The sequence below is a fragment of the Microcaecilia unicolor genome, chromosome 7 (assembly GCF_901765095.1).
Source record: "Microcaecilia unicolor chromosome 7, aMicUni1.1, whole genome shotgun sequence".
NCBI classification, from domain to species: Eukaryota; Metazoa; Chordata; class Amphibia; order Gymnophiona; family Siphonopidae; genus Microcaecilia; species Microcaecilia unicolor.
This window is the reverse complement of record NC_044037.1, coordinates 305918943-305938572: the sequence shown is the minus strand read 5'-3', so window position 1 is coordinate 305938572 and position 19630 is coordinate 305918943. Positions and strand designations below refer to the sequence as shown.

General features: G+C 43.7%; 1 protein-coding gene across 4 annotated transcripts in view; it reads left to right on the top strand.

Annotated features, from left to right (window-relative positions):
* TTLL4 (tubulin tyrosine ligase like 4) overlaps window positions 1-19630 on the top strand; it is a 171920-nt gene that overhangs the window by 26503 nt on the left and 125787 nt on the right. For 3 of the 4 annotated variants that reach the window (XM_030209263.1, XM_030209264.1, XM_030209262.1), the window contains exons 2-3: window positions 4900-6440; window positions 9739-9842. In XM_030209263.1, the coding sequence (XP_030065123.1) occupies window positions 4963-6440; window positions 9739-9842 (1582 nt within the window). In that variant the 5' untranslated portion in view covers window positions 4900-4962. Of the gene's footprint in view, window positions 1-4894; window positions 6441-9738; window positions 9843-19630 lie in introns of all 4 variants that reach the window. The other variant, XM_030209261.1, reaches the window with a different exon arrangement.

Below are 19630 nucleotides of genomic sequence, written 5' to 3'. Positions count from 1 at the left end.
GATCCATCCCAGGATTTTGAGGGAACTTAGAGAGATTCTGCTGGGTCCTGTTAAAGATTTGTTTGATAAATCTTTGGAGATGGGAGAGGTTCCGTAGGATTGGAGAAGAGCGGATGTGGTGACAGAGATGAAGTGGGAAACTACAGGCTGGTAAGCCTCACTTCGGTTATGGGAAAAGTAATGAAAGCATTGCTGAAGGAAAGAAATAGTAAATTTCCTGGACTCCAATGAGTTACAAGATCCGAGGCAACATGATTTTATCAAAGGTAAATTGTGCCAAACGAATTTGATTGAATTTGGGCGACCAGAGAATTGGATCAAGTAAGGATGTGCTCTAGATGTAATCTTAGATTTCATTAAAGATTTTGATACAGTCCCTCATAGAAGGCTCTTAAATAAACTTGAAAGGCTGGAGTTAGGACCTAAAGTGGTGAATCGGATTAGAAACCGGTTGACAGATGTCACAGGGTGGTGGTCAATGGAATTCTTTCGAGGAAGGAAGGTAAGTAGTGGAGTGCCCCAGGGATCGGTGCTGGGGCCAATTCTATTCAATATATTTATGAGTGACATTGCCGAAGGATTAAAAGGTAAGGTTTATTTTATTTGTATTTTGGTCTCACCTTATTCAGTAGTAGCTCAAGGTGAGTTACATTCAGATACACAGATTGTGAGCTCTCTAGGGACAGGGAAATACACAAAGTTTGTACCTGAGGCAATGGAGAGTTATGTGACTTGCCCAAGATCACAAGGAGCAGCAGTGGGATTTGAACCAGACACCTCTGGATGCCAAGACTGGTGCAATAACCACTAGGCCACTCTGCTGCCTTTTTGTGGATGATACTAAGATTTGTAACACAGTGGACACCCTCGGAGGGATTGGCAAACATGAAAAGGGATCTGCAAAAGTTTAGAAGAATAGTCTAACATTTGGCAATTAAAATTTAAGGCAAAAAACGTTCAAATGGATGCATTTGGAGAGTAGAAACCCAAGGGAGCCGTATGTTGCAGTGGCCATAGCCAGAAAGATGCAAGGTTGCACTGAGAGAGGAGTAACCAGCAGAAGAAAGGTAGTGGTGGTGATGTCCTTGTAGAAGTCGTCATTGAGGCCCCACCTGTATTGTGTTCAGGTTTGGAGGCTGTATCTTGCTAAGGATATAAAAAGGCTAGAAGCGGTCCAGGGGAAGGGGACAAAAAGGATAGGGGCCTGTGCCATAAGACATATGAGAAGAGACTGGAAGATCTGAATATGTATAGCCTAGAGGAAAGCAGGGACAGGGGAGATATGATACAGATGTTTAAATACTTGAAAGGTATTAATATAGAAACAAATCTCTTCCAGAGAAGGGGAAATGATAAAACTAGAGGACATGAGCTGAGTTTGCAGGGTGGTAGACTTAGGAAATTCTTTTCACAGAGAGGGTGATCAATGCCTGAAATACCCTCCCGAGGGAGGTAAGACAAAAACAGTGACTGAATTCAAAAAGGTGTGGGATGAACACAGAGGAACTCTATTTAGAAAATAGATAGTAGAAAACAAAAAAAAAAATCCTTAGGCTGCAGGGGATGATGTGTGAGTAACACTTAGACTGCTACTTCAGCTGTGAAGAACTAAGGCAGGTGCCAGGCAGACTTGGTAGGTCTGTGTCTGTATTTGGCAATCCAGTTTAGGATAGGCTGGAAAGGGCTTCAATGGCAACTTCAGTAGCTGGAATCGGGGACAGTGCTGGGCAAACTTCTATGGGCTGGGTCCCGCAAATGACAAGATGGATTTGGATAGGCTGGAGTGAGCTTTGCCAGCAACTTCAGTAGGTGGAACATGGACAGAGCCGGGTGGACTTCTATGGTCTATGTCCCAGAAACGCCAAAGAAAGACTCGTGATAAAGTATATAATAATCACATTCATTTAATTTCAATTAAAAAATAGTTTATTACAACAGGTTAACTCAACACAGCCGTGTTTCGGCGCCATAGTGCCGCCTTCAGGAGTCTTCCAAAGGTTAATCAGGTGTTTAGATGGTTAAAACACCAAAGAGGAATACACTGAGGAATTCACAATTCTTTCTCTCCATCAAACAATGGCGGTGCAACATGTAGCGAAAGTAAGTTACACGTCCATACCTTTAGTGTACCATATGCACAAACACATTTATAGACATCTATATTCATTAATATCCATTTTTATATCTGTTTTATGGTTTAACTTTTTTATTGATGTCACATCCACAACATTTAAGCATCAATTACAATCACCAAAATGTTAACTCTAAAGTCAATAGCACAACCTTTGTTAAAGTAACATCAAATTTTTTACATAGTCTTTTCATCCCTCCCTTTCCTTATATCTGTTTTATTTATGATTGTCTTCACTGATTTTTATCAATTTCATCTACTTTATATCTTATATAATAATACTCACTATGAACCTGGCTGCCTGTGTCCGTAACTTTCTTTGCTGGGCTCCGAAGCCCCAGCTGACGTAACTGGACGTGATCAAGTTGGAATCTTGTTTGTGTGCGTACGTCAGATGCACGAACACAAACTGATTCCAACTTTATCATTCCTCCACGACTCCACGCTGTGCGGCCGAGAACAGGACTTCGGCTGGCGGGGGTTGGGGTCCCCCGCCAGCACAGGTATGCGACGGCGGCGGGAAGGGGGGCTCGAGAGGGTTGCGACAGGGGGGTCCAGGGGTCATGAACTCCAAGGGGGGGGGTCCTGGAAATCAGAGGGAGGAAGGCAGGGAGGTGGGATCTGCAAATCGGAGGGAGGGAGGCAGGGAGATGAGGTCTGGAACTCGGACAGCGGGAGGGAGGGGTCTGGAACTCGGATGGCGGGAGGGAGGGGAGGTCTGGAACGGGGGAGGGATGGGGTCTGGACTTCGGAGGGGGGGAATGCACCACCTGTACAAAAACAAAAAAAAGGGGGGGGGGGGAAGACCCTGGAACATGGAGGAAGGGGGGACACGACCCTGGAACACGGAGGAAGGGGGGACACTGGAACTGGGTGAGAGGGAGGGAGGGACCCCAGGCACACACCCTCTCTCTCACAGACACACACTTGCACACAGTCTCACTCTCACACACACACACTCGCAAATTCACTCTCTCTCACACAGTCACTCTCTCACACACTCTCTCAAACATACACACTCCGAGGAAAACCTTGCTAGTGCCCGTTTCATTTCTGCCTGAAACGGGCCTTTTCTACTAGTATTCATATAATTTAATGTTTGGTTGTGTACATGTTTTATTGATTTTTGTTTATTTCTTGTAAGGTACTTTCAACTCCTGACGCAGGCATATTTGCCAAAACACGGCTCTGTCACATCTGTTACACACTAGGCGATTGGAATTATTGATAAAACTAAAAGTGTTACACCACATCCTTTGAATCCTTGCTTCTTTGCAGCAACATGGTGGGGTGACACGATCTTGTCATGGTTCTCGCCACTGTATTTTGTATAAGCTGTAAACACTTTAAATGAGTCTGGGAGAGCTCCTAAAATAAGTTTTTCAGTAGTCTAAATGGATAATCACTGACACTGCTAGCATGTATAGATTATTAAATCAAATTCTCATAAGCACACCCACTTGCTGATTCAGATCCAGATTAAGATCAGGTTCACTAACCAAAGACTTCTGAAATGATCTTCTGATTTTCAAAACTAGGGCACCAGTGCCACATGGTCTCCTACCTTGAAACTCACATGGCTAGATATTTGTCTACAGCCAGGATAAAAGCAGGTTACCTGAACCACCCTGCAATCAAGTGGGTGGAAGTTTTGAAAAAATGTTTGGATCTGTTATCCAAAATGTCCATTATATAGAGCAGTGTTTCCCAAGTCGGTCTTGGAGTATCCAGGTTTCTGGATATCCACAATGAATATACATGAGATTGATTTGCATACACTACCTCCATTGTATGCAAATCTCTTTAATGCATATTCATTGTGGATATCCTGAAACCTTACTGGCAAGGGGGGTACTCCAGGACCGAATTAAGAAACATTGATATAGAGCAACCCTGGAGGAGTGGCCTAGTGGTTAGGGTGGTGGACTTTGGTCCTGGGGAACTGAGGAACTGAGTTCGATTCCCACTTCAGGCACAGGCAGCTCCTTGTGACTCTGGGCAAGTCACTTAACCCTCCATTGCCCCATGTAAGCCGCATTGAGCCTGCCATGAGTGTTACAAATGTAACAAAAATAAATAAAAATCCCAACCTTGCTGGCGAAAAGGTGCTTCACAAACTTTGCTGAAAAGTTTCCCTCAGTTATATTGGCACACGTTTTACTTGGTAAGGGGATTCTATGTGCCATAGTGGATCATTTTTAAGTTTTAATTTTCTGAAATAACAAATTCCATTCTCATTTTGCTTTTGTATTTTTGGATGTTGAAATAAGAATTATCCAAAGATGTAGGGCGCAGTGTTTTTTGTTTTGAGATCCAATGGGACCTTTTTTTCCAGATGTGTTCTGTTTCATATACTACATCTTTGGGTAATCCGTTTGTTTAAATCATTCAAAAGGTATTAAAGTTCAAAGGGTCTTGTTTTCTTCATGACTTTGCATTAGTGGATCTATATAGAAAAGGAAAAGGTGGGGCCTTCTGTATTAATATACATCTCCAGTTATTTTGCTGATGTTTTTAGAAACATTCTAACACATACTTTGCAGAGTAGTAGGCACAAAGTAAGTAAGGCCTGCCTTACCAGAACTTAGTATATGCTAGCAAGAACAATGTGGTGAGAAGGTTTGTCATGATAGATGCCAGAGAGATCTCTTTCTGTATCTGTCATCTGCAGAAGGGACCGCATGTGGTCTCAAAAGTTCATAAGTAGTTATTAGACACGAATCCCAGTTTACTTTGTAAAGTTTGACAGTCCTGTTTCCTTACTTTAGGTGGACGGTTATGAGAGAAGATGTTGACTTTGCTAGTTTGAGCTTCTAGTGACATGGCCATTGATGGCCTCTGCAAGTACTGAACCATACAGTATAAGCTTTGGAAAGAACAACCATCACAGGTCACAGAACTTCAGGGTCCAACTTGCTGGGAAACCCCAAGAGAGCCATGCCAGGAGTCTTCCTGTTCAGGAGGTGAAGTCGATCTGGAGGTTGGAGAAGAAGAATGTGAATCCGGTACAGGATCAGAAGCTAGGACACTCGGGGATTCCACCTCAACGAACCTTAAGTTTCTACTCTGACCCATTTTGTAATGCCAGAATTGCACCACCACCACTAATAGCAGCTGTACATAATACATCAAAATCACTTTCACGATCTCCCAGCAATTCCTCTGAAGGTACTTTGCCTTCTCACCAGCCTACCCATGGTCATGGATGTAAGTCCTATCAAAAACTGGAATCTTTGTGCCTAAAGTTTGGGGGTTTAGGACGGAGAGACCTGTCCTCTCCGTACAGGAATCCCCTGAACTCCTCTATTACAAAAGGTAATGCAGTTGAGAGTGCCATGTCGTCCTGTGTGAATCAGTACCTCCCACAGAGTGCCACTGTAGAGCTGCCAAACCCTGGGGTGAGAAGCTCACCTCCTATTAGCTCAGGAAAGCTAATTTCCAATTCTTTCAAGCCAACACTGAACACCAATTTGTTCTTAAGACCGAGCAGTGCTAAAGTGCCTTCAAACCAGTCACGACAGAACAGAAAGGTGAAAACTTCCCATGTACCTCAACCTAGTGCACCTGAAGCTTGGCATCATTCTGGGGGTACTGGAGATGGGATTGCCCTAAGCCTTCCTAGCAAACCTCTCAGTACCAGCCCTATTTCTTTGGAACAAACCACCAATGTTACAACAGCCTTGTACGATCAAAGTGTCACATCGCCCAGATTGGAGAAAGCTCTTTGGCAAACAGAAGAAGATGGGAAGAGCCAGAAGATTTTTCATGCCAGGAACAAGAGCCAGAAGATCTTTCATGCCAGGAACAAGGAGGTGAAGCTCACTGAAGCTGTGAAGAAAGTGATGGGAAACAGTTGGGGGAAAAATATGTTCAGTGACTTGAGCTTGGATACTGATCAGCAGGCAAATGTGAGCTTGCCTAATGATTCATCCAGTGGGAGCAACAGAGGGCAAATCCAGACTACCTCTTATGCCAGTCCCAGGCAAGAAGACAACCAAGCACACCCTCATCTCATGGAGAACAGAAACCTGAGGTATTCTAGTCTCAATATGGGCAACTCCAATGTCTGCACAAAACGGATTAGTGCTCATCTCTTAGCCTCAAGCACGGACAGCCCTGAAAACGGTGCCCTCAGTACAACTCGGACTGCAGTCCCTGTGAAAAGCAAAGACCCAACTGCCAAGGGAGCTGGAGCCCAGCAAATGAATGTGAGTGACATGACAGCACAAATTTCTACTATCGAATTGGAAAAGAAACACCACAGTCCACAGAGAAGCAAATGGGAGGCAGACAGTTTGCAAGATCTGAAGTAAGTTACGCTGAACACCTTATTTGTTGCTCAGTCTCTTGACTTTACCAATCTAAAACTGGTAAAGATTGCGAACTGTGTATAATGGAGTTCAACACAGATTACTGTCTTGGAAAATATTGCAGTGCGAGGATTTGCTGTGGGATACCTGTCCAATGACACAAACTTGTATGGGGCAAGAGAGTTCATGTAAATGGTTTTAAGGGTTTTAGTCATAAGTCAGTTGGTCATAAAATTTGGTGGACAATTGGTCATAAGCCATTTGGTCATATAGGAATATGGTCATAAGTCATATAGTAGTTATTGGTCATAGGCATGCTGGTCATCATGGTTTATGGTCATAGGATTATTGGTCACTTGAATTGTTCGTCATAGGGCAGTTGATAATAAGACAGTAAATACAGAAAGACTCAATTAGGTATAAAAGATATGAAATAATAAGACTAGGTAAAAATTTAAATTTGATATTTTATTTCAAACTATATCACAATGACAACTTGTTTTCACACAGTATCGATTTTGTGATTGTAAATGCCATATTATGTAAGTAAGTGATTGATATCGTTTTTGCTGTTTCTGCATATGCTTTTTCAGTAAACAATAGCACTTCACTGGTGCCAGCTCAACACCTGATGATCCTTGCAAAAATGTCTGTTGAATGTGATCTTTCTACAATCCAGTCATAAATTTTTCCAAAGTATTGGATGATTGCACTGGAAGAGAGTTTGTAAACTGAAATGCCAGCCCTCCACAATGTGAGTCAGTCCATCTGCTGCTGTTTAATATTGATTCTAAGTTTTAGTTCTAAAAAGTGGGGGTTCGTATTCATTACCATGGCCCTGTCAGCAGCAGCAGCCTCTGTGTTCAGAATAAGTTGAGTTCATAGAATCTATACCTTAATAGAACATATGAGGAGGTCATAATGCTTGTTCAGTGTCACTTACAGGCTCATGTGCAAGGGCAGCAAGACACCTACAGATCCATGGACAACATCGTTGCTCTCATATTTAGTCTTCATATCTATTTCACTAATCTTATGTAGAATACTCTTGAGTTAAATGAAAATAACACCCTGTTATCTGTGCTGATAGGTAGGCTTCTTTGAATGCTGACATGACTCTAATTTCAAAGTCTGTCAGTAGAAGTGTTGGACAAGCAGAAGGAATTTGTCGTTTTACCTCTTGCAATCGGCAGTTATATGTTGAACGCTGTTTATTGATGGATGTAATCCCACTGGTTTATACCGTCTGCTATCAGCAAATTGAAAATTAATGGAATACATTTGGAAAAGCTTGAACGTTCCATAGCCTGTCTAGTAGTTAGTTTGATCCAAAGATGAGAATGTGATCAGCTCCAGGTGCAGAATCAAATAACATGAACTCCCTGAAATGAATAGGTACTTTAAACTTAAGATCATATGGAATGATGGGTATTAAATACATCTACATTTTTTTTCCACAAGAATCTTCTGTCTGTGTAGACAAAGTGCACGACTCGGCATTGATTTCTTTGATGGTGCCATAAGTACATGTGGCGATAGTCTGAGAAACTCTGGTTTGACCTTCTTTTCACCAACCCTTGCTTCTCCGATGATCTTCATGTCTCCTATGGCTTTTTTGGCAGTGTTGTTACCTTCATGGTTATGTTCAACTTCATCATCATGGAGACATCTCTAAGTTCTCACTTTGCTGCAACGCCACATTTATATCCAAGTTGATTGACGTAATGTTTGCAGTACTCGTGTCATTGTAGATGAACATTTTTTTTTCCTTTTTGCAAAATATGGTACTCTCCCTTGACTTCCATTTATGACGAGCACTCTCAATTGTACTTTTTTTTTTTTAACAAAGTTTATACTAAATTGTAAATGTAATAATTTGATCAGATGTTAGCAAATTTTCTAACTTACCATCAAGCACAAACATGTAAATTGCACTAGCTACTTCCTGTTAACATTATACAGCTAGCATTATAAAGAATTGTAACCAACAGCCATGCAAAACAGTGTGTGCCCTAACAGCACTCCTGAAAGACTTCGTACATTTACAATTTGGACTCCAATAATAACTTGCATAAAGGAGATTTACTTGGAATAAGACCAAAGAAATAGCCGAATCCCCACTAGCCATTGAAGCCCATTTAACAATCTAACTATATAAATGAGAGGTGACTGACTCACCCGCAAATGCGCAGTAGAGAGCGGCTGTTCTGTGCATGCGCTGCACGTCACAAGTCTCTCTCGACGTCAGCTGATCATAACCACAACACCTACTACTACTTATCATTTCTAAAGCGCTATACTAAATGTACGCAGCGCTATACAGCGACCCTCCTCTCTCCCCTGTCCCCCTCCAGCCACCCATGTCCAGTGACTCTCCTCTCTCCCCTGCCCCCCACTCCAGCCACCCATGTCCAGCGACTCTCCTCTCTCCCCTGTCCCCCCTTCAGCCACCCAGGTTGTCCAGCGAATTCTTCGGGGCAAGCAGGAAAGAACCCCAGTTTTGGCTGTCTGCCTGCTGCTGACGCTGACTCCCCCCCCCCCGTTGCTGGATCGCTCTTCAAAATGGCCTTAAAGTCTCGGCGGCCATTTTGAAGAGCGATCTGGCAGCGGGGGAGAGTCAGCACCGGCAGCGGGCAGGCAAGACTTGGAGATCTTTCCTGCCTGCCCCGAAGAATTCACTGGACAACCTGGGTGGCTGGAGGGGGGGCAGGGGAGAGAGGAGGGTTGTAGTATATAAAAGTGTACTGTAGACAGCCAAAACAAGAAATGAGTGGATATTTCATTACATTTTTCACAACAAAAATGTCACCCGTTTTAACGGGCTTTACGGTATTAAATCTATAAAACCAAAGTTCTTCATGACAGTAAGTCCTTGTGACCACTATATCAGTGACCTAATGGCCTAATGATCAATAGTAAATGTGTCTATTATACATATGGCCACAAAGTCCTATGACCAAAAGGCAATGTGATCAAAGATCCTCTGGCCAAGTAGATATGATTAGTTGTCCTATGATCAATAGTCTGTACACCCATGTAAATTATCTCTAGCTCTAGTTCTCTTGTGTTCTGTATAAAATTGTATGACTCCCCTGATCCCATTCATGTTCCTGTCTTAGGAAAGCTATCTCACAGCAAATCCTCTCACGCCAGTGTTTTCCAAGATGGTAATCTGTGTGCAGTTTAGAATACTGTGTGCTTCAAAAGAAGGAGAAGATGTAGTTACAGATCTTATTAAACTAGATAGAGAAATGGATCTATAGGCATCTCATCTCATTTGAGTGGTTTTTCTTGCAGTACAGAAACTGACTGGCATCTTCCAGAGCACGAAGAAACAGAAGATGTAGAGAGAGAGCTTCCAGAAAATTTAGAACATTTCAGTAGTCAGGAGGACAATGATGGTAAGAGTGCTGCTAGTGATTCTCTGGGTAATATGTGTGCAAGATGAGATGAAGGCCATTATGAGCTCTCTGGGCAAGGTTACTATGTGCAAGGTGGTACAAGGTTGCTTAGTGGCCTTCTAGGTGGTGGTAGTGTGTTTGGCAGACCTCTGGTCAAGGTTACTGTGTACTCAGACCTTCACATTGTATACTTGTTCTATTGCTTGACTTTTTTTTATTTTTTATTTTTATGGCACACAATGAAGCTACAAAGTAGTAAATTTAAAACGAATCTGAGAAAATATTTCTTCACTTAACGTGTAATTAAACTCTGGAATTCATTGCCCGAGAATGTAGCTTAGCAAGGTTTAAAAAAAGGTTTGGATGGCTTCCTAAAGAAAAAGTCATAGACCATTATTAAAATGAACTTGGAGAAAATCCACTGCTTATTGCTAGGATAAGCCGCATAAAATGTATTGAACTGTTTTGGGATCTTGCTAGGTACTTGTGATATGGATTGACCAGTGTTGGAAACAGGATGCAGGGCTTGATGGATGTACGGTCTGTCCCTGTATGGAAATACTTTGTACTTGTGTAAGTCTTTGTTGTAATCCAGAATGTGGATACATACTAGAACCAGGTATAGAAGAGAGTGGAATGTTTGACCACGGACAAACAAAACCTGGAGAGATGGATCTTAAAAACCTGTTTATTGATGAGAACAGGTTTTTAAGATCCATCTCTCCAGGTTTTGTTTGTCCGTGGTCAAACATCCCACTCTCTTCTATACCTGTGTTCTCCCGTGGGGCGTTCGAGTTCTCCGCTTGCTTGCGGATTCTTTTGTACATACAAGAACCAACCTGGTAAAACAAAAAGAAAACTCATTTCATGCCTGGAGTACATTTGAAAATCGTTATACCCACACTAGCCCACTCCTCAAGTTACTTCACTGGCTCCCTGTCCGCTTCCGCATATGGTTCAAACTTCTCTTACTGACCTTTAAATGCATCCATTCTGCCCCATTACCTCTCCACTCTCATCTCTCCCTACATTCCTCCCCGTGAACTCCGCTCACTGGACAAATCTCTCTTGTCGTCCCCCTTCTCCTCTTCTGCTAACCCCAGACTTCGTTCCTTTTCCCTCGCTGTACCTTATGCCTGGAATAGACTTCCTGAGCCTATGCGTCTAGCTCCATCTCTACCTGTTTTCAGATCTATGCTAAAAACCCACCTTTTCACCACTGCTTTTGACTCCTAGCCACTACTCAATTTGCCCTCCCCTTGTTCCTTTTCACCCAGTACTTCCCTTGTCCTTAATTGTTTGTCTGTCTGTCTTATTTTTAGATTGTAAGCTCTTTTGAGCAGGAACTGTCTCTATGTTGGATGTTCAGCGCTGCGTGCATCTGGTAGCGCTATACAAATGTTAATAATAATAATAACCTCCCAAGTGGATTACAGGCAATAAAATAAAAACAGGTTCAGTAAAATAGTTCTATACATTTTTTGAAATACTCATCTCATCCCATTGCATACTCCCTTTTTACATCTGGGTGCTGCATTTATTTTCAAGTGTGTCCTTACCTATCCTGTTTTGAGGAGCTGACAATTTAGAAACAGAGAAACATGAAGGCAGATAAAACCCCATATGGCCTACACCCATCTATGAAACAACAAAGAAAGCGAAAGAGAAACCAAAATAGACCAGATAAAAACCACAATGAGTAAGAACACCAAAAGAAGTTTATTAGGACCCTACACGGTCCGTGTTTCGGCCAACCGGCCTTCTTCAGGGGTCTTCAAAATTGATGTACACAGATGTGCCTCCAGAATTCTCATAGAGTAAAAGGCATAAACGCTGGTGCGTTCCGAAATCGAGCGTAGGTGTGAATACCTGTAAAAAAGGTTGGCCGAAACACGGACCGTGTAGGGTCCTAATAAACTTCTTTTGGTGTTCTTACTCTTTGTGGTTTTTATCTGGTCTATTTTGGTTTTTCTTCCGCTTTCTTTGTTGTTTCATGTGCTTTCTGCGGGAGACTTGGACCTTTTTTGTTGGTGCTACGCCCATCTATCCCATCTGCCATCCCTTCCTCATCCCTGTGTACTTGTCCTAAGCTTTCATGAATTTAGATAGTCTACCATCTCCACCAGGAGGCTGTTCCCTTTCTCCTTCATCCTGTTCTCCCTCTTTCCAAAGCTTCCTTTCAATTGAAATACTCTCCTCCTCTTCATTTATGCCACAGAGGTATTTCCATGTCTCAGTTTCTCCCCTCTCCTGTCTTTCTTTCATATTGAGATCTTTGTCTGTCCCTGTATGCTTTATGACGAGACCACTGACCTTCTGCACCAATTCCGTTCTGCTTAAAATCGCTCAGGGTCTTCCACACACTTCCATTCTTGTTTGTGTTTGTCTTCTATGGGCCTTATCAGCTTCCACATATTCCTCCCCTTCACCTTTGAGTCTCACAATGCCATGTTGCACTTCCTCCTATCAATAACACATTTATTTAAAAAGTGTCTTGTTGCTGCCTCCCCCCTATTGTATTGTTTGCCATCTTTTTTTTTTTTTTTTTTTTTTTATATTGCATTTTTGCTTTTGGACTACTTTATCAGCTTCTCTTAACTTTTCCAGATATTGCTGCCTGTCTTCCTCTTTTTGCAATCTCTTGTAGTTTATGAAGGCTAACCTTTTTTCCTTTTCAGCTACTACTTTTGAGAACTAAAGAGGCCTTTTCCTCATTTTCATTTACTCTGCTTACAAAAAGGTTTGTTGCAATAGCTCCTTTCAGTTTTGTCTGCTGCTGTCCTCCTACTTCCAGATGCTCCCATCCAACTAACAACTCCATGAGGTAATCCGCCATGTCAACTTTTTTAAAAGTCTTGAACCTTCACTTCTGTAACCTGTCTTAGTATTGAACCACACCATCTGGTGATCACTGGATGCCAGATGATCACCCACTATAATATCAGAAATATTCCCTATTTTTATGCACTAAATCGAGTATGGTCCCATCCTGTGTGGGTTCCCTTACCAACTATTGAAACAGTTCTCCCTATAGAGAATCCAGGATCTCTTTAATTCTAGATGACCATGCAATCAACATCCGGCATATTAAAATCACCTGTTAGTAGTTCTTCCCCTTTCATAGCTATATTGTGAATGCCTGTGAAGGTTAAATACATTTTTCATTCCCTCTTTCCAGATTAACCCCTAGTGCCGCCTCTTTACCCTGCAAGTCCTACAATTCTGTTTATTTATTTATTTATGACATTTATATCCCACAGTATTCCCACCCAAGGGCAGGCTCAATGTGGCGTACAATAGTTAAAAAGCAAACAATAGTACAAAATACAAGGTCACAAGAGGGAGAAAGAAATAACTGAGGAGGAAAAGGAAGAGAGAAAAGGTGTTAAGTTATCATAGAGCGAGCCGTGGGTTAAAATGGCGTGGCTCCAGAAGGGCTCACAGTATACGCTCTGCCAAAAAGGAAGGTCTTGAGTAACTTCTTAAAGGTCAGGTGATCAGGAGTGAATTTGACCTCTCGCAGCAGCCCGTTCCGCAGTTGAGTGCTGAGATAAGGGAAGGAGGAACCATAAATTGTCTTATATTTGAGACCATAAGGAGCCGGGTAGTGGAGACTGAGGTACGAGCGGGCCGACCTTCGGGAATTCCTGGGCGGCAGGTTAATGAGAGTGTCCATATAGGAAGGGGCTTCTCCATAGATGATTTTGTGCACCAGTGCACAGATCTTGAATGCGATGCGGTCCTTCACAGGAAGCCAATGCAGCTGCTCACATAGTGGTCTCGAACTTTCAAATCTCGATTTGCCGAAGATGAGTCGAGCTGCTGTATTCTGGGCAGATTGCAGTTTTTTTAGGAGCAGGTTTGTCATCCCCTGTAGATACTGTTGCAGTAATCAAGACAGCTAATTACCAGGGACTGGACTAGATTGCGGAATACGTCTCGAGAGAAGTAAGGCTTGACACGCTTAAGCTTCCAAAGAGAGTAGAACATTTGCTTGACTGTAGAGTTCACATGCTGCTCCAAAGTCAAAGATCTGTCAAGCAGAACTCCCAAGATTTTTAGGGATGCCGAGATAGGCAGGACGAGTTCAGGAGTAATTAATGTAGGAGGCCTGAGTTTGTTATAGGGAGAGGAGAGGATCAAACAGTGCGTTTTCTCAGCGTTGAGTTTAAATCGAAAAGAATTAGCCCAATCGAGCTTGGTGTTAAAACCTCGCCGGATCCTACAGGTGATTTCAGTTAGGTCTTTCTCAAAAAGGATGAAGATAGTGATATCATCTGCATAGATAAACGGGTTTAGTCCCAGTTTAAAGAGAGCTGTTGCCAGAGGGATCAACATCACATTGAAGAGGGTAGGTGATAGAGGGGAGCCCTGTGGCACACCGCAGTCTGCTTTCCAACGAGATGATACATTAGAGTTGGCGTGGACTTGGTAGGATCTGGATGTAAGAAAACCTCTCAGCCAGGCTAGTACGTTACCACCTGCACCAAAATAGTCAAGTAGCCAAAAAAGTATACCGTGGTTCACCATATCAAAGGCACTGGACATGTTGAACTGCAGGAGTAAAATGCTCTTCCCTTCAACTATTTTCCTCTTGAAGCTGGATAGGAGAGTGACAAGCACGGTCTCAGTACTATGGAGCGAACGAAATCCCGATTGCGAGGTATGTAGAATATTAAATTTGTTCAGGTATTCACTAAGTTGTTTATTCACCAGGCTGTCCATGAGTTTTACGAAAAGGGGAATGGATGCTATTGGCTGGTATTTGGACAGATCACTACTTTTTTTCTTAGCGTCTTTAGGTACCGGGGTAAGCAAGATGTTACCATGACTTGTAGGAAACTTGCCTGCACCAAGCATGTAGTTGAGATGTAACGTCAAGTCATCCAGGAAGCAGGCAGGGGCACATTGGAGCAAATAGTTGGGACATGCATCTAGCCTGCAGTACTTTCTAACAAATCTACGGAGCTCCAGCTTGACAGAATCAACAGAGAGAGTTGAAAAGCTTGAGAGTAGACAGTCTGCTGGTTGTTCGTCAGGCCCCGGGTGCTAGAATTGTTCTGCGGAAGGGTGCTCTGAAGTTTCTTGAGTTTGTCTTGAAAAAATTTAGCTAGATCTGCAGCGGGCGGGGTGCCTTCTCCGGTAGTGGTAAGTACGGAGGTATCCATTAGTTTGTTTACAAAGAAGAAGAGTTTCTTGGCATCATTATAATCCGGGCAGAGCCATAGCGAGGGGAGCTGACACCCGGGGCGGGTCGCCGCTGCGCGCACCCCCCCCCCCCCCCCCCCGGAGCGCATACCTGCCGCGAGGGACGGGCGGGAGGGCTAATCCGCCCCGACTGCACGTTGCTGGGGTGTGTCGGCTCCGCGCTGGTTCACTGCTCTCTCTGTCCCGGACCAGGAAGTAACCTGTTCCGGGGCAGAGAGGGCGGTGCACCAGCGCGGAGCCGACACCCCCCAGCGGCGTGCACCCGGGGCGGACCGCCCCCCCTTCCTACGCCACTGAATCCGGGCCAATCTTTTTTTTTTAAGTAGTGCTTTTTTGCCTGTCTGATTGCATAGTTGTACTTTCTGTGAGACTGCTTCCATGCAGCTAGATGTTGTGCATCCTGGTGTTTACGCCAGGCACTTTCAAGTCCTCTGTTTTTTGCTTTAAGCGTTCTAAGGTGATCATTAAACCATGGGGTGGCAACTGTCCTTTTTGTAGAGCACATCTTGAATGGCGCAATGGCGTCTAAGGTAGTTCTGCAGCGGCTGTCCCAATTGGGGAGGAAGCTGTCTGAGTCTACCGGGTCAGGCCAGTCTGATTGCCAGAACGCTGCAGGGTCAACATACCCTCTCATCATGTACGATGTTGGGGAATGCATGCGCTTGTGGACCTTTGAACTGCCATAGAACTGAGCAAGTGAGCATGAAATGGTCAGACCAAGGGACAGCTGACCACAGGGCTTTAGCTATGCGCAGATTGTTGTGGTTAGCCGACTTAAAGGAGAAGAGGTCCAATGTGTGTCCTTTGGAGTGGGTAGCCTGAGTACTCCAGCAGGTAAAGTCTCAAGAGCTGAGGAAATCCAGGCAATCTCGTGTGTGTACAGAGGAGTAATCTTCAAGATGTAGATTGACGTCTCCCAGGACAAGTACATTGGGACAAGACAAGCAAATATTGGAGATGAAATCAGTAAAGTTAGGTTGCGCATCGCACCAGTTGCTGGGTGGTCGGTAAAATAGAATACAGGTCAGATGACCAAATAGGTTTTTATTAGATATTCTCACTGAGGCGATTTCGAGTTGCGGCATAATGGAGTCAGCAATGGGTTCTATGATGAAGGTGGAACAATAGATAAGTGCAATACCTCATCCTCTTCTACCAGGACGCGGCCAGTGGACAATCTTGTAGCCCGAGGGGCATAAGTCAAGCAAGATGGGGTCAGCTTGGTGGTGGACCCAGGTTTCTGTGATGAAGACCAGGTCAAGGCTTTCTAGTGTGATCCAATCAGTAAAAATGGAGGCTTTTTTTTTACCACGGATCTGGCATTTATATAGCCCACTAAGACCAGAGCAGGAGGTAGGCGACGAGGACTGCTATTGGCAAATGCGTAGAAGTTGGCGCTCTGTGGTAAGTTTGGTGCGTAAACTGGAAGGATGACCCTGTAGTCTGCATGAGGTGCGTAGGACGGGAATAGGGCTACTTTCTGAGGGTGAGATGGAAGAAGAGAAAGAGAGTAAGGAGAGAAAAAGACAGGCAAAGTAAAACATAGGCATGTCCATTTTGAAAGCAGGGAAGAGGAGTGGTTTCTGGGATTACACCAGTCGCCGCAAGTCGCTGTCAGATGGGAGGCAGTCCAGGATTAGGCAGCAGTACGAAGATTGAATAGTACAGCCTTTAAGGTGCCACGGGGAACCTCCTTCAGCACGACGCATGAACAGATCCGCACCGTAGGCTCTGTATAGTCCCAGGCTCGTTCGGGTTCAATCCTCAGTGCAGAAGTGGCTTCACAGCACTAACTGGAGCAGAAAAAGGAGTGAGAGTGCAAAATCTCACAGCTTAAGCACGCCCACAGCAGTGAAAAGCAAAGTAAGGGCAAGGTGGGCGGGCGTTAGTCGTTCATGCCTCCAAATTGAAGCAGCTCCCTTTTCAGCGGCGGCTTCACCCTCTTTCAGCTCCGTGGAACAAAGGCAGTGAGCGCCGTTCAGGGAAGCCAAAACGGAGCCACAAGCGAAGATGGAAAGACAGCCAGCTGGAAAGCTCATTGCGGCCTTCGGGCCAACCGCCAACACGGACTGCGATTGCCCGATCTACCTCCTTCACCGCACACTCCGCACAGTCTCAAATCAGTAACAACAGTTCCTGGTGTTTAGCGGTGAAGCTAAACGCCTGGCGGGGCGTTTTAATGTGGACCGAGGAGCAGGTGCAAGCCGCCGGCAGTTAGATCCACAGCTCCCACTACCGCACCAGCGAAGCAATCAGGCCGGCTGCCAATACCGAAACGGCAATGTACTCCTCGAAACCGATAGGAAGATGAATCCCAGGACTTCGCAGCGCGATAGGCATCGAAATCAGTCAAGTTCACTACCAGTTAACGAGCGAGCTCCAAGATGGGTTCAGGAGCCTGCGGTTCTAAGCCCGGTGAGCAGCGGCCATTTTGGGATACCACTCCCCCTGTTTTTAGGGTTCTTTTTTACTCCCAAATCTTTTATGTACCACCAACCCACAATTTGGAGGGACAAAAGACACCAAGCAATCAGTTACTTTATTTTCCCTACTTACCAAATACAATCAATAATTGCTTTTGGGAGAGAGACACTGCCGCATAGAAATTCTGTCTGCGTCCAACATCTCCACAGAAGTAGGAAATACAATCACTTATGTATGGTACCCTGTCTTTCCTGCGCAGATTGTAGCCTGGTATAACTATATCCCAATCGTGGTTCTCTCTGAATCATGTCTCTGACTGCCACTAACTCCAATTTGGCCTTTCATCACAGCCTCCATGTTCCAGAACCTTATTTCCCACACTATAGGTATAAGTATAAACTGCTTTCCAGATATTATCCCTTTTTCCCATTTGTGTAGAGGTATTTAATGTTTCTCTTATCTAGAAGCTTTAATTACCCAGCCCCAGTGATTCCGTTTTAAAGCCCTCTTCAGTAGGTTAGCCAGTCTGCTGCTTAACACACTTCTCCCTTTGATAGATGAACGCCTTTTCTCTTCTCAGCAGTTGTTGGAAAATCATTCCGTGGTGCAGGAAGCCAAAGCGCTCTTGATATCATCTGAATAGTCATGCATTTATCTCCATGCTTCCTTCAAACTCCTAAAATGCACCTAAAATACTAAACTAGACTCTAAAAACAGGTTTTCTATGAAACCCTAGCAGACTTTAAAGGCTATGCTATTCTCTAAACTGACTTTGCTAAAATAAGCAGTGTAGCTTTAAGAAGACAAGGCAATAACATATTTAGTTGAGATGCAAGATAAATACGGTTCTTGGATTATTTATTGTAGAAAACTTGATTAAAATTCAACATTGTTATGATGGAGGATAACCAGGGTTTAAGATTTGAATGAAGCCTCAGTAGTGGTGTTTGTTTATTTTTTAAGGTGGGATTTGGTTATAGTCTAAGACAAAAATCACAAAATTCAGGTCTTACTCGCCATAAAATACACAATACCTTAGAAAACAATGGTGAAGAACTAGAAAGCTCAGGAAAACATAGAGAAAAATAAAGCATTGTAGCATTATCAGTTCCAGTTGGATGAGGTCTTTTCCTCCTTTTTTTATATATAAAAAAAAAGCAAAAACAATTTTTTTTCATTTTTTTTTTTTTTTTTTTTTTTTACTTTGTTTTCATGAGCTTTCTAGTTTTCACCACTGTTTTCTAAGGGATCTGAATATGGCCAGAGAAGGCAGCATTAGGCATCAATTTAGGAAGCTCATTATAGGCAAACAGTGCAGTAAGGTGAAAAGCTCAAGAGTTGAGTCAGCAAGTGCAGTAAGGTGAAAAGCTCAAGAGTTGAGTCAGCAATGGAAGAGAAGGGCACAGATGATCACGGAGTCTTTGCTGCTCCTCATTACCTTTCCTACCTACCTGAACACTCCTCAGCAAAGTGAAGAACACCCTTGTAAGCGAGGTAGGAGAAGCCTGAACTATGTGCAGAAGTGAATGGAGTGTCAATATGGTAACATGAGAAGAGAGATTTTCTGGAGGATGATAAATTAAGAACTGAATGTTGAATAGTCATGGAGTGGAGGAGTGGCCTAGTGGTTAGGGTGGTGGACTTTGGTCCTGGGGAACTGAGGAACTGAGTTCGATTCCCACTTCAGGCACAGGCAGCTAGCTCCTTGTGACTCTGGGCAAGTCACTTAACCCTCCATTGCCACATTGAGCCTGAAAGCGTGGGGTACAAATGTAACAAAAATAAAAGATACTATTGGACTGTTGCTACTATTGGAGATTCTACATGGAATGTTGCTATTCCACTAGCAACATTCCATGTAGAAGGCTGTGCAGGCTTCTGTTTCTGTGAGTCTGACGTCCTGCGCGGCCACATTGGTGATCTGCAAGGGCGACTTCTACATGGAATGTTGCTAGTGGAATAGCAACATTCCATGTAGAATCTCAAATAGTAGCAACAGTGGAGGAGTGGCCTAGTGGTTAGGGTGGTGGACTTTGGTCCTGGGAAACTGAGGAACTGAGTTCAATTCCCGGCACAGGCAGCTCCTTGTGACTCTGGGCAAGTCACTTAACCCTCCATTGCCCCATGTAAGCCGCATTGAGCCTGCCATGAGTGGG